This window comes from Hypanus sabinus, chromosome 13 (genome assembly GCF_030144855.1).
Source record: "Hypanus sabinus isolate sHypSab1 chromosome 13, sHypSab1.hap1, whole genome shotgun sequence".
Classification (NCBI taxonomy): Eukaryota; Metazoa; Chordata; class Chondrichthyes; order Myliobatiformes; family Dasyatidae; genus Hypanus; species Hypanus sabinus.
The window spans coordinates 47,612,536-47,637,655 of NC_082718.1; the positions used below are offsets into that span (position 1 = coordinate 47,612,536).

The window sequence follows — 25,120 nt, forward strand, 5'->3', positions numbered from 1 at the left end:
TAATCACGTGTTACTGCAGTGGTCTATAGAGGAGCACCTCTGAAAGCACCACATTCTGAACCTTGAAGTGGATGGACTACAGAAGTAGAAGGCCACAACCATACAACCAGTGGCCACTTTATTAAGTGCAGGAGACTAATAAACTGGTGTCTTACTGTACATTGTTCTACATGGGAGCTTTATACATATCCTAACTTTTAGTTCTGTTTAAGAAATTCTCCCATGTATGGCTTAGAATGTTTTTTTTTGTAATTCAAATTTTTATTATTATTTATTCTTATTTTACAAAGCAGCACAGCATATCATAGAGCAGATACAGTACAGCGTATTTACACAGCCATCCCATGACAGGAAAGCATATAAAACTAAGAAACAGAAAAAAACTTCTGTACAACCAAAATTGATCCCACGCGTCTTGCACTTCTCCCTCACTGTTAATTCTTCCCAACATGTGTTCATATGATGAAATCTTAACCATTTCCTCAATCCATTCCCTCACAGTGGGACATCTGGGTTTTTTCCAGTTTTGCAATATAATTCTTGCAGCTGTGATGAGACCCACCTTTAAAATAATAAATTTGTCATTGTTTAGGTATCGTTGCCCTATCACCCAGGAGACAAAGCCATGGGCACAAGGGCAGTGTAGGTCCTGACCAATTCCCCAACGAATCAAGAACTTTACACCAAAATGGACGAACCATGGAATACTCCCAAATCATGTGAAAATATGTGCACACCTTTGTTTTTTTTTGAATGTAGAACACCCTTCGGTCCATGATGCCTGAGCCAACAGTGATACTAGTCCAAGATAATCCCATCTGCTTGCACATGGTCTACATCTCTCCATTGGTGTACATGTTCATATGCCTGTCTAGATGCCTTTTAAACATTGCATTTGTATTTTCTTCCACTACTTCCCTGGCAGTCTGTTCCAGACACTTATCTACCAACAAAGTTGCCTCATAAATCTCCTTTAAACTTTCCTCCTCAACTTAAATCCATGCTCTGTAGCATTTGACACTTCCACCCAACGAAATATACTCTGACTATCTATCCTATATGTACCTCATAATTTTATATATTGCAGTCAGGTCACCCTTTAGTCTACAATGCTTTAGAGAAAACAATCCTAGTGTGTTCAACCACCTCTTGTAGCATCTGCTCTGCATTCTAGCCAGCAGCCTGGTAAACCTCTTCTGCACTCTCTCCAAAGCCCCCACATCCTTCAACTCGAAGTACACTCAATATTCCAATGAGGCCTGTGGAACTTTTTATACCCTGTTGAATGAAGTATTCACTTTTATTCACTTTTTATTACTTTTAAAAGTATTCACTTTTAAAAGTGAAGTATTCACTTCACTTTTAGAGAAGTATGTCCTCGAATCACACTCAACATCAATGTGGAATTTAGGAGAGAGGAACTATACACTAACTCACTGCCTGTTGAGAAGTGTTGTTTCCAAATGAATGGAATTTGGCTTATTGAATAAATATGCATCAATCCTACAAAAAAAATTTCACAATCTCTGAGAAGGAGGCATTTAGGCAGATTTATCAGGTCCCAGCAGTGCTTACTGGTTATGAGATACTTAACAGATTATGAAGAGTCAAACAATAGCTGGCTGACAAATGAGTAGCAAGATGAAAGATTCTCCAATAGCCCATCTAGCTGAGAGAAATAGCAATATAGGCCAGTGCTGGAGACGGATGATGACAGCGTCCTGTGCTTTCTTTCAAGTTAGCTTCAGACTCCAGTGGCAGAACAGTTGTGTAATTTCTGTGCATTGACATCAATGCTGTTAGGCAACATATCAGTTTCCAGCCCTTTTGAGTGCTGTAAATCAATATGCTCTTTACTTGTTTTAGATTCATTACTGCTCTTCTAATGTTGCAGAAATGGTTGCACCCCGCACGGATACCTTTATTTTATTTCAGTCGAAGTTAAAATAACCTTTCAACTTTTCACTGTAATTGTTAACAGTGAAAAAAAAATGATAAATGGTGGAGAAATGTGATGTCATATTAACTTAATGTACATTCAATATTTTCTCATTAATCATTGGAGTATTATTTTCATGGGAGATGTTCAACAATAACTATGTGCTTGCCTCTGACATCAAGCTGTTCCCCCATCTGGCAGATTGGCACCAGCCGTGTTTCAGTTTCAACCTGGCAAATACACGTTACACACTTTGTGCTGTGGCCTGTGATTATTGTTTAGAGAGCATGGATACATTGGAGAGCCTTTCTCGAGCATTGGCAGAATATTTACGCATTCAGGGATAAAAAATAGCTGACTGTATATTACTCTGTAGGAGTGAGCTTCAATTTATTTGACGTCAGATAAATACTGAATATACAGGAGAATTAAACACAGCAATACAATATGGAAAATTCCCAAAATAGAACATGCATAGTACAGTGCAAAAGTGTTAGGGACATTCATATAGCTAGAGTGCCTTAGATCTTTGCACAGTGCTGTAGTAATTTAATGTATTACACTGTACTGCTGCTGCAAAAGAAAAACAAATTTCATAACATATGTGAGTAATGATAAACTGGATTCTAATGTGAGTCTCAATTGTGGACTGAGGGTGGGAAGGAGGCAGGGAGAGGGGAATCATGGCAGGCAAAACGGGAATGGAAAGAGGAGGCACCAGCGAAACATACAGTAATGATCAAATTACCTTGCCTGGTGTCTCAGAACTGAGTACGACTTCACACGTGCCACCACCACACCACCCCCCCTGCCCCTGGCACTCCTTCACTGCCACCTGTCCCACATCCCTCCTGAGGCACTTCACCCTCGCCATTCCCAAAATCTGTTTTGGGAAATATGTATATGCCTAAGACTTTTCCACAGTACTGTATGTTGCTGGAATTCAGTCTGCTGCCTGCAGATCCTTCTGACTGTTGCAAAATTTGCATCTTGGTAAAGAAATATTTGAACACTGTAACCTACAAATTCTCTACCAACCTACAATAGTTTATCTTTGCCATACTGGGGGGGGGGGGTGGTACTCTGTGTGCATTTAGTGTACTTCTGGATATCTGACCTGGTGCCCCCCCACATACATGTGATATCATTCTACATCGAGGTTCCTAGGCAAGTATAGCAATTTCAATCAGTGGACAATGTACAACTCATACCACTAGCACAAGTTCTTACAATGTTCATACAATAAGACCATATGACATAGGAGCAGAATTAGGCCATTCAGTCAATCAAGTTTGCTCCGCCATTTCATCCTGACTGATCCATTTTTCCTTTCAGCCCCAATCTCCTGCCTTTTCCTCATGACCCTTCATGCCCTGACCAATCAAGAATCTGTTAACCTCTGCCTTAAGTATACATAAAACCTTGGCTCTTCGACTCTCCCATCATAAGAAACACCCTCTCCGCATCCACTCTATCAAAGCCTTTCATCATTTAATAGGTTTCAATGAGGTCCCCTCCTTCTTCTGAATTCCAGTGAATACAGGCCCAGACCCATCAAATGCTCGTCATATGACAAGCCATTCAAACCTGGATTCACTTTGGTGAACCTTCTTTGAACCCTCTTCAGTTCCAGCACATCCTTCCTAAGATGAAAACCCAAAACTTCTCGCAATACTCTGTGAGGGCTCATCAGTCCTTTATAAACATTACATCCTTGCTCTTGCAGTGTTTTCTAGTCCTTTTGAAATGAATGCTAGCATTGAATTTGCCTTCATCACCACGGTCTCAACCTGCAAACTAACCTTTAGTGAATCTTGCACAAGGACTCCCAAATCCCTTTGTGCTTGATTTTTTTTGTATTTTCTCTACATTTAGAAAATAGTCCACCCTTTCATTTCTTCTATCAAAGTGCATGACCATACACTTCCTGACATTGTACTCCAAATGCCACATTCTCCTAATCTGTCTAAGTCTTTCTGTAGTCCCTCTACTTCTTCAAAACTACCTGCCCCTCCACCTAACTTTGTATTGTCTACAAACTTTACATCAATGCCATCAATTTCATTATCCAAATCATTGACATATAATGTAAAAGAAATGGTCCCAACTCAGACCCTGTGGAAAACCACTAGTCACTGGCAGCCAATCAGAAATGGCTCCCTTTATTCCCACTCCTTGCCTCACTGCTTTATCCATGCTAGAATTTTCCCTGTAATACCATGGACTCATAGCTTGTTAAGCAGCCTCATGTGTGGCACCTTGTCAGAGGCCTTCTGAAGATCAAAATGCACAACATCAGCTGATTCTCCTTTGTCTATCCTGCTTGTTATTTCTTCAAATAATTCCAACAGATTTTCAGGCAAGATTTTCCCTTGATGCTGATTACAACCTATGCCTCCAAGTACCCTGAAACCACATCCTTAACAATTGACTCCAATATCTTCCCAACCACTGAGGTCAGACCAAGCAAGACCCATGGCTGGTAGGGCTCAGTTACTGTATCAGGTCCACCATCAGTACAGAGTTTAGTCCTGTCTGGGTCGCTGCTGTACAGTCAGAGGTGCTGATTTTCCTTGAGGTACATTTGCTTTCTTTTTTTTCTCTTAGAGTTCGTAACAATATAAGAACTGGAGCAGGCCCTTTGAGCCTGAGTCATTACTTAACCAAATGATGGTTGAGCTTCTACCGTGACCATTTTCTTGCTATTTATCGACACCCTCAATCATTCAATATTAACAAAGTATCTACCTCTGTTCTGAACATTATTTATTTTCATTTAGAGGTATGTATGGTAACAGGCCCTACCTGCCCTTCAGGCACATGCCACCCAATCACACTCATGTGACCAGTTAACCTACTAACTGGTACATCTTGGGAATGTGAGAGGGAAACAGCACCCAGAGAAAACCCAAGCGGTCAAGGGAGAACATGCAAACTCCTCGCAGAGAGCAGTAGAATTGAACCTGGGTCACTGGTGCTGTAATAGCGTTATGCTAACTACTACCTAATCAATGGTGAAGCCTCCACAGCCCTCAGAGGATTCCAACGATGAACTACACATTGAATGAAGACATTTCCCTTTGAGAATGCGGTCCCTGATTCTAGACACTTAGTCAGAGAATTATGCTTCCCTTTTTATATCTGAAACACCTTGCTTTCCTTGGCTGTGTAAGTCTAGGGAAGACAAGCTCTAGTCCTGCCAAACTCATGAGATTGAGGCATGTTCGATCCCACTCCAAACCCCGGTTGGTGTGGATGCTGTGTAATTCGCTACCCTGTTACAAATTAATGCCACGAAATAACAGACAGTATACTGCATATGATTAAAGGAATTATATTCATGAATCTTAACTAAAGGGTTCATAAAGAATAACAAAAAGAAAAGGACCCATTCTAGTTAAACAGTCAAATGTGTGCAAGTTGGAGCTCATCTTGAATTTCTTTGTCACTCACACGCTGAGCCCTCAGTCAGCGTCAAGCACACACCATGTTCCAAACATCACTCGCAATCCATCTCGAACAAACGGGTCTCCCATCGGATCGTATGGTATGACTGGTTCTCCCCGGCGTCTTCTCTCTTCAGCTCCTCTCAAACAGAAGCCCCAGGCCCAACCTTAGTGTTCCTCACCAGAGAAATCTCCCCTTAATCTGACCATCCTAACTGGATGGGACACATTTCTCCTCATCTCTTATCTTCAACAATAACCCAAACAAGCATAAAACAGAACAGACTGCTCTTACAGAACTGCCAAAATGAAATACACAGCATAACGGTAAAAATATGAACCAGGTCATTACATATTACTATGTGCTCCACATTTGTCTCTGTCAAGGCCCCCTAACTCCATAGATATCTGTGAATCTCCTTTTCAACCACACCCTTGGCAATGTCCTGACTCCAATTATCTGATCACCTGGCTGTTTATTCTCCTTCACCTGACCTGTTCATTTCCTCCAGAGTTTAGTGTGTTTGTGTTCTCTCCTCAGCCCTCCTATTATCTCTCCAGGCGCCAATATTTCCTCACCACCCCCCAGAGGTCATCCGCAAAACTGCATCCCCAGACATAAAGGAAGCCTCTCCTGAACTCATGGGATCCTCTCCCCCATCCTACACTCATAGCTGATAAACTTCACTGTGTCCGCAGCTCTAAACCCCTTCTCATTTTTGCAGCTATTATCCCTCCTCCCCTACCAAATTGTGAAACAACTTATTTCCTTCACAATCTTCATTCTCTGAAGGGGAGGACAGAACTACCAAGGTCCTTGTCCGTTGGGGAGCTAGGGGCTAGGGCCTTTAGCCTCAGGTTTGATGGAATATCGTATCCTCAAACTAATGTGGACCCTCTGTGCTTCACCACTTCAATAGTTTTGAAAAATTCCTCATCCTGTACATTTAAATGACACACAGCCTGTTTTATATAGAGTAAGGCAGGTGACCTGCTAGCATTATCAAGATCCGCAGCCTGGCAGGAAGCTATGGTGGGGATTTGTCCACAAGAGCTCACAGCCAGTTAACAGAGACAACAGGCTACAGCATAAATTAGAATATGATTTTCACAGTGCCAGCTGTAAGTGGGTTCAATTCCCACCATTGTCTGTTCTCCCAGTGACCGCGTGTGTTTCCTCCAGGTGCTCCAGTTTCCTCCCACAGTCCAAAGACGTACAGTTAGGGTTAGTAAGTTGTGGACATGTTATGTTGGTGCTAGATGTGGTGACACATGTGGCTGCCAGAACAATCTTCGAAGCACAAATGACATATTTCACTGTGTGTTTTGATGTATATTTAACAAATAGAGCTAATCTTTATCTAACCTTCAATCTTTATCAAAGGGTTCCAGGAAATTACTGGTGTGCAGCATTTAGTAATATTGATCCCCTTTCAACAATGAGCAGGGAGGGCTGGGAATTCAAAAAAACAGTTATGGGAGAAAGGAGTATTTTGAGGTATCTGAAAAGAAATATTTCCTAATGCACAGGGCTGCAAGGAGCTCGAAGATAAAGCATTCTTAAAAATCAGTGTAGGCTTCTACTGACCATGAGCTTCTAACACAATGGTTTGACCAGGGCTTCCCCATCCTCTTGCTGAACTGCATAACTGCTTTGAACATCGTAGCAGCTCGGCCTGTGACAGACCAATGACTGGCAAGATTTTCCCCATTTGTCCAACCCTTTCCACTTTGAGGGTTGAGATTGGCTTGCTGAAGATGCCTCATGCAGACAATAAATTCACTAGCTGGATGGCTGTGAACATTGTGCTGGTGAACGAATGCAGAAAATGTAGGTCTATGCGGCCAGTCTTGCTGCTTGGTATTCCTGGAGAGAAGCATCAATGCTCTAAGTGGTGACAAGTCTTGACCAATGTAATCTGATGTCATGGTAGGGATGGAGAGAGTCCTTCTCATGAACAGTACCCTCCCCACCCCCAGACATCAGTGACAACTGCCACCTCTGCTATCAGAGCTGCTAAATTCATTGAGGTTTTTGAACAGTCCAACAGAAGGACGATGATCCAGATTGGAGAACAGCAGTGAACTGGCCTGTTCTTAAAATACATTGACTTTGATTTAATTCTTCCTGATGCTGTGTGTTTTCAGCATTTTCTATATTTTTCTCTTTGTTAAGGAGATCGTACCGTGGAAAATGGTTTCAGACCAAATCAGATGATAACCGAAAGAATCTCTCAGAGATACTTGCACTCTGCGGCTGCTATTTCCCTGAGAGGATGATAAATAATGACAAAATGAACATTCTTCTGCAGGTGAGAACATTAAAGAGGTAATAGCAAATGTTACTGAAAGATGATGTTTCAAACTACTTTGGGAAATTCAGACATAAGAATGAATACATCTACCTCTGAGACGTCAAAGTTTCCAGGTTATTATTCCCAAACTTCTTCCTCAGGTTATGGATAGGATCATGGGAGCTGTGCACATTTGCTAACTGGAGCTTGGCTGCAGAGCAGCTTTCGAAAGCACCATTCAATGCTACAGATACATTTAAGTGGGCTGTGTGATGTCAGTGTGTGAATTATGTGGTCTGTTTGCAGCTCTGCAGATATGTCCTGTCTCCTCAACAATGAGATCACAATGAGCAGACTGTATCCTATAGATTTTGATGGGGCTGCAATTGTTCAGTGCCACTAAACAGGGTGTGAACCTCACTTTGCCAGCATGCCTGAATGGTGAATCCTAAAGAACAAAACATATTTGTCTATGGGCCTCATCAGGATAAATCAAGTGAGCTTAAAGCATCTGACTGTTTGGGGCCAACAGGTAGTCCTCTGAACACATACAACAAGCTGGAGGAACTCAGCAGGTCGGGCAGCATCCGTTGAAACTAGCAGTCAACGTTTCGGGCCGAGACCTTTCATCAGGACTGAAGAGGGAGGGGGCCCCTGCCTCTCGGCCCGAAACGTTGACTACTCGTTTCCACGGATGCTGCCCGACCTGCTGAGTTCCTCCAGCTTGTTATACATGTTGATTTGACTACAGCATCTGCAGTGTTCTTTGTATTTAGGTAGTCCTCTTGTTCCTTCTGACATAAACGAACACTGAATATTTTCAGTGGACTGGTTAAGATTGTGGGTTTGGCTCAGCTAATAGAAAGACGACTAGTGTATCATATTCACGAGTAAGGAAGAACCCATGCTTGATGGTCGATGTGAACTTGTTGGTCTGAAGGGCCTGTTTCCAAGCTGCATGACTCTATGAGTCAATTAAAATAACATTTAGAAGCCTAGCTTTGAAATCTGGCCTGTGGTCATTTCAGAGGGCTGCATTTATTTTGACCAATTTACCAATGGCTCATCCACATGTGGGGAGGATTACCAAAGCCCAGTTCTGATCTCATGTTGCTTGGCAACTGGACCCTGAGCTTGGAAAGACAGCCATGGGGAGAGTAGATTGTGGGTTGCATCGGTGTAAGGATATCTGGGCAGTAGAAATACTGTGGGTAGGTGGAGGTGCAGGTTTAGCAGTTTGGATGACATGGGGAGTGGGATATGGTTTACTACAAGGGCGGGTCCAGGCAGTGTAGGCCCTGGCAGTGTATGAGTAGATGGGACGGTGTCCTGGAAATAGGCTGAGCTGGAGATGTAGGAATCAGTGGGGGAATAGGCATAGCCAGGTTCTGATGGGAGCAAGGCAATAAAGTCCATTGAAACATAGTGCATTACAGCACAGAAACAGGACATTCAGCCCATCACATCAATGGTGGGCCTGACGTTCTATCTTGTTCCACCTACCTGCACCCAGACCATAGCCCTCCAACCCTCTTTCACCAAGTACTTATCCAAACCTCTTACATGTTACAACTGAATGCACATCTGCTGTTGACAGCTCTTTCCACACCCACACCACCTTCTATGCGAGAAAATTCACCCTCAGGTTCCCCTTAAATATTTCGCCTTTTACTCTAAACCTATGTCATCTTAGCTTTAATCTTACACAACTAGAGGATAAAAAGCCTGCAGGCATTCAACTTATCTAAACCCCTTACAATGTTATATACCTCTATATGATCTTCTCTCAGTCACCTGCACAGCAGTGAGTAAAGCCCTAACCTATTCAACCTTTCTCCAGGACTCAGGTCCTCAGATCCTGGCAACATCCCTGTCAATTTTCTCTGCACTCTATGAAGTTGCTGGCTGGTGGTGTAGTGGCATCTGCACCGGACTTTAGAGCAAATGGTCCGGAGTTCGAATCTGACTGGCTGCTTGCAAGCCTTCCATCTACGCTAGGTTGAGCATGAGCTAGCAACTCGGCCGTATAAAACAGACAAATTCTAAAGCAATTGCAAGGTTGCTGTCTGGTGTCCAAACAAGACAAGGGGTGGAACTCTATAAAGCACTCAGACTGCTGTAGGAAAACAGAAGAGTTGAAAGTGCAGACCTGAAGGCTTGGGACCTGGAAGGGTAGGTCAGAGGCCTGGTGATCTGAAAACAGGAGGTGGTCTCTGGAGACAGCCAGAACAGGGGTAGGCCATCTATGCCTTCATGCCTGCCTCACTGTATAACACGAGCATAAGTGATTGATTTGAGTTTCTGTGTCATTTCTCCACACCCTCTATTCCTTGATCTATCAAATATTTATCCACCTGCGGTTTAAATACTTAAAATGATCCAGCTTCCACCACCCAGCAGAGTAGTGAATTCCAGAGATTCACCACCTTATATGGGAAGAAATTTCTGTGTACCTCAGTTTTAAATGTCTGGCATCTGATCTTACTGTTATGCCCCCTTGTTCAAGACTTTCCCACCAGTGAAAACATCCAAATATCCACAATCTGTCAAGCCCCCTTAGGGTCTGATATGTTTGAATAAGCTCACCTCTCATTCTTCTAAACTGCAAAGAATACAGGCTCAAACTATTTAATCTCTGTTGGTAGGAAACCTTCTCATCCCAGCAACTACCGCCAATGTTTTATTTAAGAAGGAGACAAAAACTGTCTAGTATTGTCTAGACAGTATTGTCAGCTATGTGTGGAGCCGAGGGAGATGGGAGAGATTTTGAACGATTTCTTCTCTTCGGTATTCACTAAGGAGAAGGATATTGAATAGTGTAAGGTGTGGGAAACAAGTAAGGAAGTTATGGAACCTATGACAATTAAAGAGGTGGAAGTACTGGCGCTTTTAAGAAATTTAAAAGTGGATAAATCTCCGGGTCCTGACAGGATATTCCCCAGGACCTTGAGGGAAGTTTGTGTAGAGATAGCAGGAGCTCTGACTGAGATCTTTAAGATGTCATTAGAAACGGGGATTGTGCTGGAGGATTGGCGTATTGCTCATGTGGTTCCATTGTTTAAAAAGGGTTCTAGAAGTAAGCCTAGCAATTATAGACCTGTCAGTTTGACATCAGTGGTGGGTAAATTAATGGAAAGTATTCTTAGAGATAGTATTAATAATTATCTGGATAGACAGGATCTGATTAGCATGGATTTGTGTGTGGAAGGTCATGTTTGACAAACCTTATTGAATTTTTTGCAGAAGTTAAGAGGAATGTTGACGAGGGTAAGGCAGTAGATGTAGTCTATATGGACTTCAGCAAAGCCTTTGACAAAGTTCCACATGGAAGGTTAGTTAAGAAGGTTCAGTTGTTAGGTATTAATGCTGGAGTAATAAAATTCAACAGTGGCAAGATGGGAGATGCCAGAGAGTAGTGGTGGATAATTGTTTATTGGGATGGAGGCCGGTGACTAGCGGGGTGCCTCAGGGATCTGTTTTGGGCCCAATGTTGTCTGTAATATACATAAATGATCTGGATGATGGGGTGGTAAATTGGATTAGTAAGTATGCCGATGATACTAAGGTAGAAGGTGTTGTGGATAATGAGGTGGGTTTTCAAAGCTTGCAGGGAGATTTATGCCGGTTAGAAGAATGGGCTGAACGTTGGCAGATGGAGTTTAATGCTGAGAAGTGTGAGGTTCTACATTTTGGCAGGAATAATCCAAATAGAACATACAGGATAAATGGTAGGGCAGAGGAACAGAGAGATCTAGGAATAACAGTGCATAGTTCCCTGAAGATGGAGTCTCATGTAGATAGGGTGGTGAAGAAGGCTTTTGGTACGCTGGCCTTTATAAATCAAAGCATTGAGTACAGAAGTTGGGATGTAATGTTAAAATTGTACAAGGCATTGGTAAGGCCAAATTTAGAATATTGTGTGCAGTTCTGGTCACCGAATTATAGGAAAGTTATCAATAAATTAGAGAGAGTGCAGAGATGATTTACTAGGATGTTACCTGGGTTTCAGCGCTTAAGTTACAGAGAAAGGTTGAACAAGTTAGGTCTCTATTCATTGGAGCGTAGAAGGTTGAGGGGGGATTTGATCGAGGTATTTAAAATTTTGAGAGGGATAGATAGAGTTGACGTGAATAGGCTGTTTCCATTGAGAGTAGGGGAGATTCAAACGAGAGGACATGATTTGAGAGTTAGGGGGCAGAAGTTTAAGGGAAACACGAGGGGGTATTTCTTTACTCAGAGAGTGATAGCTGTGTGGAATGAGCTTCCTGTAGAAGTAGCAGAGGCCAGTTCAGTTGTGTCATTTAAGGTAAAATTGGATAGGTATATGGACAGGAAAGGAGTGGAGGGTTATGGGCTGAGTGCGGGTAGGTGGGACTAGGTGAGATTAAGAGTTCGGCACAGACTAGGAGGGCCGAGATGGCCTGTTTCCGTGCTGTGATTGTTATATGGTTATTCTAGGCGGGCCTCACCAACCCCTGCAGAATTGCAAAAACCTTCCCTGTTTTTAAACTCCAGCTCTATTGCAATGAAGGGAAGAATGTCATTTGCTTTCTTAACTGCTCATTGCACCTGCCTGTTAACTTATTGTGATTCATGCACTAGCAGGCCTAGATACCTCTTTACTTCATTCACTTACAGTCTCTCTCCATTTTAATAGTGATCTGCCTTTAGACTTCACTAACCAAAGTGCGTGACTGTGGTGAACTACATATACCTGTCTGGACACGCCCCCTGCTGACTGCTCCTGTGGCTCCTCCCACAGACCCCTGTATAAAGGCGATTGAGGTCTGAGCCCGGCCTCTCTGTCTCCAGGATGTAGTATGGTGGTCAACCACTGCTTGTTCCTTCTTCCAGTCAATAAAAGCCAATATCTCGACTTTACGTCTCAGAGAGCGTTATTGATGGTGCATCAGTGACTTCACATTTCGCCATTTTAATCTCCATATGCCAGCCCTTTGCTACTCAGTCAAACCTATCTTTTTCCCATTACAGAATTATAGTCTCCTTATCAAAACATGCCCTTCCATCTATTTTTGCATCATTGGCAAGTTTGGAAACCTTACATGCCACAGTGAATAATTACGGGCTGAGAATTAATACTTATGATGCTTCTCCTTCCAGTCTGAGAAGGACCCAGCTATTCCAACTCTCTGTTTTCCATGGAGCAGCCAGTTTTCAAGCCATTCGAGCACATTTCCTCCAATACCATGGGCTTTTAATTTATGCAACAGCCTCTTATGTGACACCTATAATGTAACCAGTACCTGGCCAGCGGAATCTTTTCCGCTACAGCCTGCTTACCAATAGCATCTTGATGATGAAAATGACTTCTGCCATATCCTTTCCAGCCAAGGGAGTGTGGTTCACTCAGATAGAAAGGAAGGAGCAGGAACTTTTCAAGATACTTGCAGTGTTTGCTTGTCTACATTACGTGTCTCCAAGTCCTTAGCATTTGAGTCGTAGAATCATGAAACATCAGACAAACATGTCCCATGCCAACCGTCATTAACCTTCTACACTAATTGGATTTGCCAGCAGTTCATTCAAATTCTCTCAAGTGCTTATCTAAATATTTGTTAATTGTTCTTAGAGTACCCGTTTTCACCAGCCTCTCAGGCAAATAGGAAAGTCTAACTATCAGTTCATCCATGAATACTTAGTCTGTATGTATACTGTCATGCGATGAGTTAAGAGATCTATTTGTTCCGTTATATCTCGTGACATTACCGTTCAGATAAATAAATGTCCCTTATGTCTGAGAAGGACCATGCAAGAGAACAATCAAGATTACAGAAAAAGGATCTAGTGCTTTCCCGGCATATATGACGAATACACTCTTCTTGGGCTTCCAGTCAGGTTCAGGTATTGATTTTAACTGATGTTTTGATGACAAACTCTGCCATCATCGGAGATGATGCCTAGGCACATCCAGGCTAGGCATTATCACTGATGAGGATGGCAGAGTTTGTCATCGAAACGTCGGTTAAAATCGATACCTGTCCCTGGCAGGAAGCTCAAGGAGAGTTTATTCATTGAGATTACAGGTTGAAGTTTTCCTCCCTCTGATTAACTTTGAAGACAGCTGGAAGGAACATGAGTTCTAAAAGTTGCCAGTAAAATTTGAGGAAGTTACATATTTACAAGAATAAATTAGTTTAAACTTGCAGTGTGGTGTTGATTCAACCCTTTGCAAGGCCGTAGGTTAGTGGAAGGCCCATCTGTGAAACAGGCCTCCTGTTTTTCACAACTTTTGTGGTGCACATTATAATTTAGAGCATATTGTTACTCTGTGTGAACTGATCATTTATTGCATGGAACTACCTTACAACACTCTGAATGACCAGCCACTGCCTGGGAAATAATGTTATTCATCTTTATTTATTTATTGAAATACAGCACAGAGTAGGCCTTTCCAGCCCTTCAAGACACACCGCTCAGCAACCCCTGATTTAGCCCTAACCTAATCATGGGATAATTTACAGCGACCAATTAACCTACCAATTGGTATGCCTTTGGAAACTGGGAGAAAACTGGAGCACTTAAAGGAAACCCACGTGGTCACAAGGAGAACGTAGAAGCTCCTTACAGACAGTGATGCACCATCAATAACTCTCGGAGGCGAGAGATAGGCTTTTATTAGCTGGAAGAGAGCAGTCAGCAGCAAGAGACCATCACACAACATCCCGGAGACTGAGGGAGGAGCAGTGCCTCCAATTGCCTTTATACAGGGGTCTGTGGGAGGAGCCACAGGAGCAGTCAGCAGGGGGGGCATGTCCAGACAGGTATATGTAGTTCACCACAGACAATAGCATGAACTGAACCCAGGACACTTCCACAAAACCTTTTAATACAATGAAAACTTATCAAACCTACAAAGGGCACTTTAGCGATCACTATCCTGCACAGTAAATGAAATCCTAACCTAATGGGATCCGTTAACTTCACCACCCACATGTTCAGCTTTGAACCTGCCAGCAAGATGGCCCTTTAACCCTTCACCTCTGTGAGTTAATTAGGTCATTTAAGTCATGTGACTTTTATTGTTGTGTTTCACATGAAAGAAATAGGGCAGTATTTGTTGGATATTAAATGACTCCTAACCCATCTCACTCTCCATCCTAAATCCTTTGGTGTTAAAATTGGAGCCTTAGATACCCCAGACTTTCCAATATCCAAGTGCTCAAGCCACATTGGTCCATGCTGATTCAAATATAGTCCAGCTACTTTTCTCAAGCACATTGTATGGAAACCAGTTCGAATCAATGTTGAATTGACTTCAGCTCGAATACCGATCTATTTCTGAGCTGCGGCTGAAATTAAACTCCTTAGAGATGATCTCTCTCATTAGGATGACTCATTAGTTTCTGTTTCCAGGACAACCAGACAAGAACAAAGGGGTGGGGAGGGGGTCATGCTCTGCCAGGCTAGCTTCTGTTTATGCATGATGCACATTTCCAGGACTAGGACAGATGAATTTAGGATGGACATGTCAAAAATGGTGCAAACAATTTGCTCTTTACAATGACAGAGAAGCTGTATTTCCACCTATGCTGTTTTCATTTGTTAATGCTGTGCATTAGGGATGCAAGTAAATTGTGAGCAAACTCTGTGGTTGGCAGTTGCTAGGCTGCATGAGATGCAAAGCTGAGGAGGGAGGCAGCAATTTGTGTGTATATTATTGAAAGGTAGTATTTATATTGGCTACACTGTGGGACCAATATGTAAAGAATTGAAATACTTTTTTTTTCCCTCTCCTCTGTCACCACTTCACTTTGCAAATTGCTTGTCTCCCTGGAGAGACTGTGTGTGCTTTAGTTACATGAAGGAACAGAGGTGGTTGGGATTGAACCTTTAGATGTTATTAAAACGATGTACCACTGTAGAAATGGGTTACCCACTTCACATTGTACTGACAATGGATTATATAAGCAGAAGAGAATCTACATGGAGCAGACTGAGGAACAAATGTCTTTGAAAACTCAGAAACAAGAAATTAGTGGGAGGGTTGTGAACCGATTTGCTAGAAGATTCATATCCAAATCAAGGGCAGACTTGTAGTAAGGAAGACTTTTTTCATTATTTCCTACTTCTGCCTTATTGATATAACATATTCTGTTGTTCATTCTGTTCAAGTCAGGAAATGGAAATCAGGTGCACACAATATTTCTAGAAACCTGGGAGACTTTGATGGCCCCTGAATACTTAGATATGTTAGAATTCCTCTGAACTCACAATGTTATGTTCATACATCACCACGGCATTCACTGATTCACACTTCCTTCAACATCGGCAGTGCTGAGGTTTGAAGACTTCTCTTCCCTTATTTTGTATATAATTTGACTTCTCTGTTTCTCCCTGCCCCCATGTCTGTTTATAATCCTCCAACATCTCTTTACTCCTCTAGTTCACGTCTCTTGTGCAACACCAAGTTTAATGGGGACTGTGTTTTCAGCTTCTAGGACCATAAACTCGGTAATTACCTCCTCACACCTCTCTTACTCTCTCCTCAGGACACACCTTTGTTTTTGATCATGTATCCAAGTGTCAGGTTTTATTTGACAATATTCCTGTGAAGCTTGGAAACTTTCACTGGAATAAAGATGTATGCGTGTAACTTGCTGTTAATGAGTGCACTTTAATTTAAAGTGCCTAAGAGGATACTGAATGTGTGGGTCCTGACTTTCCAGGAAGCAGAAAATAATGCATTCATTTTGTGCTGTGATTCTGCACAATGTGCAGCCTGTGGAAAATTCACTTCTGGGACATGCATTTGTGCTGCTGCCTTAGGTCCTGATCTGAACGCCAGCAGGGGACAGAATTGATGATGCATTCCTCTGCAGGGACCCTCCTCTGAGTGTACCAAAGACATACTGTTTCATCAGTCCTGACATTCAGGGTTACTCCTCAGTACAACCTTGATAACAACACCAAGGTATTTTTGGCACAGTGTATTCTCAATGACCTGGCAACTGATGGAGGTATTAAAGGGAGCAGCTGTGGTTAAAGGCCCTCTGAGAATTAGCTGGGGATGATGCTGAGACACCTAAGGAATCGGAGGGTGTGGTAGCACAAACACTTCGGCAATTATAATTAAGTCTTATTTAGCAGACATCGATTCAGTACAGCTTATCCTAAGAGACCTGTAACTTTACAAATCTTATCAATATCTTCCCAATCTCCTCCAACATTTCAATACTGTTCTGTGTATTTACCTTTTCTTTGTCACATCTCTTCCCCACCCACATAAAGAAAATAGGCCACATTCTCCAAATCTGCACCAAGTATGGTGGTTTGTAGAAGTATTCAGCTCCCAACCCTTTCTTCACATAAATGAGTATTACAATCAATTTGATCAATTATCAGAACTTTTATTTGTGAAACAAGTGTTCCATTTTTCACAGTAAAGTCCAAAAACAGGGAGAAATATGACACATGAAAAATAATAAATTCAAAAACTGAAATGTCAGCAGTTCAAAAGTATTCATCCCCATTTGCTTAGTACTTAGTTGAACCACCTCTCACAGCTATTACACCCAGTAATGGGTAAGTCTCTATCAGCTTTGCACAATGTGATAGAGTAAGATTTGCCCACTTCTCCTTGCAAAATTGTTCAAGCTGTGCCAGGTTAGTTGGAGAGTGGTGCTGAACCGCAGTCTTGAGGTCTTACCAGAGCTGTTTGATCAGATTAAGGTCAGGACCCTGACTGGCCACCCAAGGACAATGATTTTCTTTATTTGAAGCCCCTGATGGTCGGTCTGGGTGTTGTCCCGCTAAAAGACAAACTTCCTCCCCAGTTTATGCGTTCTGGCAGTGACTAGCAGATTTTTATCCAGGATTTCTCTGTATTTAGCAGTGTTCATCTTCCCATTAATTGTGACCAGATTTCCAGTCCCTGCTGCTGAAAAGCATCTCCATAGCATGATGCCACCTCAGCCATACTTTGCCGTAGGGATACTGTTAACTGGCTGATGCACAGCATTAGATTTACACTACATGTACTGCTTAGTGTTGGAGCTAAATCTCATCCGACCACAAGACTTTCTTCCACATCTTTACAGTATCTTCTAAGTGACGATTTGCAAAGTTTTTATGGGCAAAGATAGACTTTTTTTTTTGCCAGGGCTTCTTCCATGACACTCTTCCATAAATACCCTTTTTGCACAAGGCCTTAGAGATTGTGGAACCATTAATTCATATCCACTGATCTGCAGCTTAGAAGAGTGACTATTGATATCACATGTAGCCTCTCTTACAAGTGCCTTTCTTCTCCAGTGACTAAGTTTAGAGGGTCTTCATTTTGGTTTGGTCTGTTGAAAACCTACCATACTGTTGGATCTGACAGAGAGCGGGGATACTTATTCTTATGAATTGATCTCAAAAGGGGTGGTCCTCCAGATTTCTACATTAACAAATTGGGTTATTGGGTAAGTTAGCATAATGCTGAGATATATCCTAGGATGTGCTGGGACACATCAATGATGTAACATGGGGTCTTTTAACATCACACACTCTTGCCCAAGCAACCTCTCCAAGGTTGATCAGGCCATGGCTTGTGTCCCAGCAGCAGTGGTCCATAGGTCACAACTTTTGATCCATAGTCAACTGGAGGTTCGCTCAGCAGCCTCTGTGATGTTCCTGATGGCTCTTCTCTTTGCAGTACCCATAATGCCAAGGAGAGAGTGGGTTCCGCAGAGTGAGTACTCAGCAAAATATCTACATTCCACCTCTATGGGCTTACATTGTGCCCTCCACCCCTGTTTCTGGCATTGCTCTACTAGCCCCTGGCATTTGGCTTTCCATTGTTAATAGCCAAGGTGATACTTCCTGCCACTGCATTCAGCACCTGGTCATGACAAGGCAGTAGCAGCCTTCTCCCAGGGCTTTTGGGCTACTGCTGACAATATGTTCCAGGGTCCCTCTGCCACAGCAGAGAGGATATGATGATCTCTTAATTTTGCCCCAAGTAAAAAGGTTCATTGGATAAGGCACCCGAGAAAAGTTACCATAGTGGTTACCAAGGAGATGAAGACTTTTTTAGCCTCAAAACTTTGCTTTTTAATTTTTTAGTTAATTGCTGTCAAGTTTTGGGATTTCTTTTGATTTGACATGATGCACGCTGTTTTGTAGATTAGCTCAAAAATCATACTTCAGTATATTTTAAATTTGTTAAATGAGACAGTAAAATGTGAAAATTGTTGTGGGTGCTGAATACTTTTTCAAGGCATTGTATGTCTCCATAGTTGTGAACCTCTTATATATTTGGAGGTTGTACCCAAATGCAACTCATTAATATATATTGAGAAGCAGTGGTTATACTATGGACTTCTGAGAAAACTCCACTGTACCTTTTCTTCCAGTGCAAACAGAAGCCTCTCACTATCACTCTTTGTTTCATGTTACTTTGTCAATTTTCTAGCCATGATGTAGCAGTTCATTTTATTCCATGTCCCCTCAGTCTTGATGCCCAACCCATTTGGTGACACCCTACCAAATAACTTCTTTTGATGTACCGTATCAAACACATTTCTGTTTTTAATCCTTTGTTACCTCTGCAAAATCTTCTATCATATTTTAAACACATTAATGGTGGCTTTCTTGAATCAATATACACTTGTCCAATTGACTGTTAATTAGACCATAAGACCATAAGATATAAGAGCAGAATTAGATATTTAGCCCATCAACCTGCTCCACCATTTCATCATGGCTGATCTAATTATCCTCTCAACCCCAATCTCCTAACTTCTCCCCATATCCCTTCATGCCCTGACCAATCAAGAATCTATCAATCTCTGGTCTTAAATATATGTAAAGACTTGGCCTCCATAGCTGCCTGTGGCAATTAATTCCACAGATCCACCACTTTTTGGCTAAAGAAATTTCTTCTAATCCGTGTTCTAAAAGGTCGCCCCTCTATTGTGAGGCTGTGTCCTCTGGTCTTAGACTCTCCCACCAGAGGAAACCTCCTCTCTACATTCACACTATCAAAGTTTCAATGAGGTCATCCCTCATTCTTCTGAATTCCAGTGAATACCCAGCCATTCAATCCTGAAATAAATTTTGCGAAGCTCCTTTGAACCCTCTCTAGTTTCAGTACATTTTTTCTAAAATAAGGGGCCCAAAACTGCTCACTATATTCCAAATGGGGCATCACCAGTGCTTTATAAAGTCTCAACATTACATTCTTGCTTTTATATTCTAATCCTCTTGAAATGAATGCTGACATTGCATTTGCCTTCCTCACCACAGAATCAGCCTGCAAATTAACCTTTAGCGAATCCTGCACAAGGACTTCACGCCCTTTTGTGCCTCAGGTTTTGTATTTCCTCTCCAGTTAGAAAATAGTCCAGCTTTTTATTTCTTCTACCAAAGAGCATGAGTATACACTTCCCGACACTGTATTCCATTTGCCATAAGTCCTTCTGTGGCCTCTCTACTTCTTCTCTAGACCATAAGACCTTAAGACCATAAGACATAGGAGCAGACTTAGGCCATTTGGCCCATCGAGTCTGCTCCAGCATTTAATCATGGCTGATCCTTTTTTTCTCCTCCTCAACCCCATTTCTCGGCCTTCTCCCCGTAACCTTTGATGTCCTGTCCGATCAAGAAATTATCAATCTCTGCCTTAAATACACCCAACGACCTGGCCTCCACAGCTGCATGTGGCAACAAATTCCACAAATTCACCATCCTCTGACTGAAGAGATTTCTCTGCATCTCTGTTTTGATTAGATGCCCCTCTCTCCTGAGGCTGTGCTTCCTTTTTGGTTCCTTTGATCTTTCAAATTAACTAGGTATCTGTTTCCTTCATTTCTTTTAAACTTCTAGTACATGCCCCTACTTACTCACAAATTTTATATACAGCTCACTGGTTCTCTTTTTAATGAGCTCTCTCTGTTCACAGTCCTCTGCCTCGTCCTTTTACTCCATCTAATGCAAATTCTTCAATAAATCCAATTGCACTGAAGCTCGATCTGAATTCCTCCACCATGCATTCTGTGATAGTATACGATTCCTCACAATTTGTTCCTGATCATGTCAAAAGGCCGTCAATGAACGCTAAGAAGTTACCTATTCTTTCTGTACAACAATCAGTCTGGTGCCCTTAGGATGGTCTCCTAAGTGCTTGAGGCAGCTGGCTAGGTCTTCCATTTCCTTGTCAATGCCAGAGCAATAGAGAAATTCTGTAGCCGCTGGCCCCTTTCAAGAGAAATGCCATTGAAGACAAACCTCTTGCCAGTTTTTGTTTTCCTATCAAGATTCATCAACTTAATTCCAAAGATATTTTCTCATATTATAACTAGCACGTCCCATCTCCCTATCTGTCACTACTTGTACCCGTATGGACACACAACTCCCCTTGTCCACCCTCTGCCTTCCCCACAAATCATGCACCCTGATTGATCTACCAGCCCTCACCCCACCCACCTCCATCCATGCCAGCCCACCACCCTGTATGACCCTCAAAACATCATCAACTTCCCCCAGTTTCCTCCATCTCCTCTCAGAGTATCTCCTAAGTGTCCTATGAGCTCTCTTTTCTACTACTTACCCTACATGGCTCCCTACACCTTATATCTGCCTTCATCGTCCTGACCTCCACCCATGCACCAACCGGCAATATTCCATCCATTCAGCACCACCCCATCCCTCCCATCCAACCTCATGACAAAACACCCATTGCTTCACTCCTATCCCTTCCCTCTTCTGGTTCTAGGTGGAGAAGGGGTCATTTGCTTCTTCCCGGGGTAAAATTCAGTCAGAGCCCTTTGGCTTCAGTGACCCATGTGCTGAGAATGTCGAGATTGAGGGGAGCGGTGGAGGAAGGTGCTAAGTTCACTGACAAGTGGCTGGTTGCAAAACCAGTGGATTGCCAATGCGTGAGGACCTCCTCAAAAGTTGAGGAAATGATAGCTGTCATTCATTGTGTCCCGTGCTGTATGATGCAGGAGATCATGGTCCCATGACCATGACTGTATTTGGCAAATTTTTATGGTTGGCCATTGCCTTCTTCTGGGCAGTGTCTTTACAAGATAGGTGACTCCAGCCATTATTACTACTCCTCAGAGATTGTCTGGCTGGCATCAGCGGTCACGTAACCAGGACTTGTGATATGCACCAGCTGCTCATATGACCATCCACCACCTGATCCCCTGGCTTTACATTACCTTGATCACTGAGCTAAGCAGGTACCAGGGGTTGCCCAGGGGTGACCTGCAGGTTAGTGGAGGGAAGGAGCACCTTATATCTCCTTTGGTAGAGGTGTATCTCCATCCTCCCACCTGTGCCTGCCCATGTTAGACTGCATAATCCTGTTCACCACGACAGTGTTAGCAAATTTTAAATAAGCAGATTAATACCTGCATTGAAGTAACCAACAGAGGAACATAGTCCTTACTTGTTAATTTTGCTGTCATACATAGCAGAGAGCCAATTCTTATGTTATTAGACAATCATCTCAGTTATAGCAACAAAGGAAGTTAACATCATGGTGGACATATAATACTGGAAGCTAGTTGCTAGTTTGAGCCTTAGCTGAGGCAGCGTGCTATGTCCTTGAGCAAGGCACTTAACCACACATTGCTCTGCAATGACACCGGTGCGAAGCTGTATGGGTCCTAATGCCCTTCCCTTGGACAACATTGGTGCATGGAGAGGGGAGACTTGCAGCGTGGGCAACTGCAGGTCTTCCATACAACCTTGCCCAGGCCTCAGTCGTCATCGAAAATCGATGGGCAGCCGAAGAAGATAATACTGGAATTACAGGGAATCTGGAGATTAGTGAGAATGAGGAAACTCGGGGATTATTGAAAGTAGCAAAATGTTAAAGGAAAGTGTAACAAATGGAAACTAGAAGAAAATCTTTGCTAAGATGTTTTCTCAAAATTTGACATTCTTAATGAAATAAGGACACAATTTGAGGATACATTTGTAATGAAGGCTGTTTGTGCTGTAGCACTGGAATTACAGGTGTCAGGTGCTGTCACAAGCAGATAACTGTGATCTCCGGATAATAAGAGATTAGATGATTTATATTTCTCAGTTTAGGATTAAGGCAGGATTTCTTGATTAAGAGATTTTATATCTCTCTTATTGTCTTGCTACTGAACAAAGCCTGAAGGTGGAGGAGGGGGTCATTTCCAACATTTTATGAGTAAAAATAATCATAATGGGTTGTGCTCAGCTACATTTTTGTCAGATGTCCCTATCCGCTGGAATTGTGTTGCACTTGGGTGCAATAGCCTTTGGTGCTTGATGTTATCTTGCCGGTGGACACTGGGAATATTGTGTGCAGTTCTGTTACCACATCGCAGGCTGCATGTGGTACCGCCTGAAAGAATGCAGAAGAAGTTCATCAGGATGTTGCTTGCTTTTACTTATAAGGAGAAAATGGATAGGGTGGGTTATTCTTGTCCGACCATAGGAGAAGAATATTATTGAATAGGGAAGATTTTATTGAGCTTTATAAAACTATCAGGAGCATAGATGGGATTTAGAGAGTCATTACCTACAACTGTCAAGTGTAAAACTAGAGGGCATAGGTTTAAGGTGAGAAGGGAAACTTGTAAAGAGATCTGAGGGCAAGTTTTTCCACACTGAGGGTGTTAGGTGTATGGAATGAGCTGTCAATGAAACTGATAGAGGCAGATAGAATTCCAGTGCTTAAAAGGTATTTGGAAAGGTTCCCTTGTAAGCAAAGGAGTAGAAAAGGTGTGGGCCTAAATGTAAGCAAAGTGATTAGTCCAAACAAGCATCATAGTCAACTTAGATGGGTTGTGGTGAAGGGCCCCTTCTGTGCAGTACAACTCCATGGTTATGATTCAAAACTTTGGAACTCCCTACCCAGCAGCCTGTGCGAGTGTCATCACCAGAAGCACTCAAAGGCAATTAAGAATGGATAATTAACACTAGCCTTGTCAGTGATGCCTAGGTTCTAAAACACGAATGAAAATCCTATAGGAGAAAGATGTAGCTCCTTAACTCCACAGTACCCTCCAATTCTTTTCCATCAAGAAGCTGTGAAATATTATAGATTCAACAGTGCAAATCATTAACATTTAGCTCCTGTGTTCAGAAAAGTAAAATGCTATGTAGCCCAGTTTACAGTAGTGAGCTTCAGTGATGGCCTAGGACTGTATGGGTGACCTCCAACAATCACAGTCTTCTTCACCAGGAATGTAAGAGTCCAGCTATCAATGTTTTCCCCTATAGACATCAGTCTACACCATATTTAGGAAATATTGTCTTGAGGTTGTCTATAAACTTACTTCTGGAGTTTTGTTCTTTGGTCCTAAGATAAAAGTTTTAAGTTCAAGGCTCTTGTTAAAATCCCCAATGAGAACTGACAACTAAATACCACCTAATAGCACAGTTAATGATGGTTTCACTTTGTTGTTGAGTGAGATACATTGATTGTTCTAGGTTTACCCTACCTTTTGTAAATATGACATACCTGGGCAATTTTCCACATAACCAGGAAGATGAATGGCTTGTCTAGTGAGGCAACTAGTTCCTGGTGCACATAGGCAGTAATACCGAGCTGCTGTCTGTCTTGTCTTGTCACCTGTGTTGTATCTAATGCTCTTGGCATGGTTAATTTTACATTCTGTTCGTCGATATTGTAACTGCACTGGAATAGCTTGGCTAGAGACAGGGATAGTTACAGAGCCAAATCTTCACTATAACAGCTGGAACGTTGTCTAGTTCTATGGGACTTTGCTATATTCAGTGCTCTCAGCCATTTCTTCTTTCTCACATGAAGTGAATCAAACTGGCTCCAGACTGACTTCTGTGATGATGAAGATCTCAAGAGAGACCTCTGACACAAATACTGCGCTCGTTCTCAGCATTCCTTTGCTGTACTAGCACGGTAACTAGGTGAGCCATCACCTGATGGGCAGCAATCTTATTGGTATTTCTATCATTGTGTACAACTGTGGATAGCGTCTTATTATGGCTTGGTATCTGCTTGGGAGTGGGCTATAGGAAAATGATGAGATGGCTTAATCAGTCAGGTCTCAATCTAATCACTCAGCATATTGAATCTAGAAAACTGAGATTTGTTTACACTGGATTGAGAGATTTGATAGCCCCAGTCTACGACTTTAAACCCTCTGTTTAAATTCTATTATAAAATCTCCATGGCAGGTGGTTCTGCAATGGTGCTATGTTTTGGTCGCATATCATTGCACATGCTAATTTCTTTCTCCATAGTTCTTACTAGTTGTGCTTGTCTCTTACTGTCCTCTGAAGTGGCTAATATGATTAGAATAGTATATGCAAAGAGCTTGCTCTGTTCTTTTATGGAACCACAACATTAACACATTTGGAGTGGGGGTTATCTCCTTGGCAAAGTCTTGCACAGCATGCCAGCTGCCTTCTGCCTGGGGAGCAAATGGACAGTAAAGTAGATCTTTTCTTTTATGAACCCTTTCCTTTTC

The 25,120-nt window shown here is 42.3% G+C and overlaps 2 protein-coding genes across 2 annotated transcripts in view; both read left to right on the forward strand.

The window, feature by feature from the left end:
• LOC132403840 (potassium voltage-gated channel subfamily A member 1) overlaps window positions 1-25,120 on the forward strand; it is a 280,928-nt gene that overhangs the window by 93,879 nt on the left and 161,929 nt on the right. The gene's annotated exons all lie outside the window — the stretch shown is intronic.
• LOC132403364 (potassium voltage-gated channel subfamily A member 2-like) overlaps window positions 1-25,120 on the forward strand; it is an 89,408-nt gene that overhangs the window by 11,688 nt on the left and 52,600 nt on the right. The window contains 1 exon segment of the mRNA XM_059986783.1: window positions 7,562-7,697. Within this exon segment, the coding sequence (XP_059842766.1) occupies window positions 7,562-7,697 (136 nt within the window).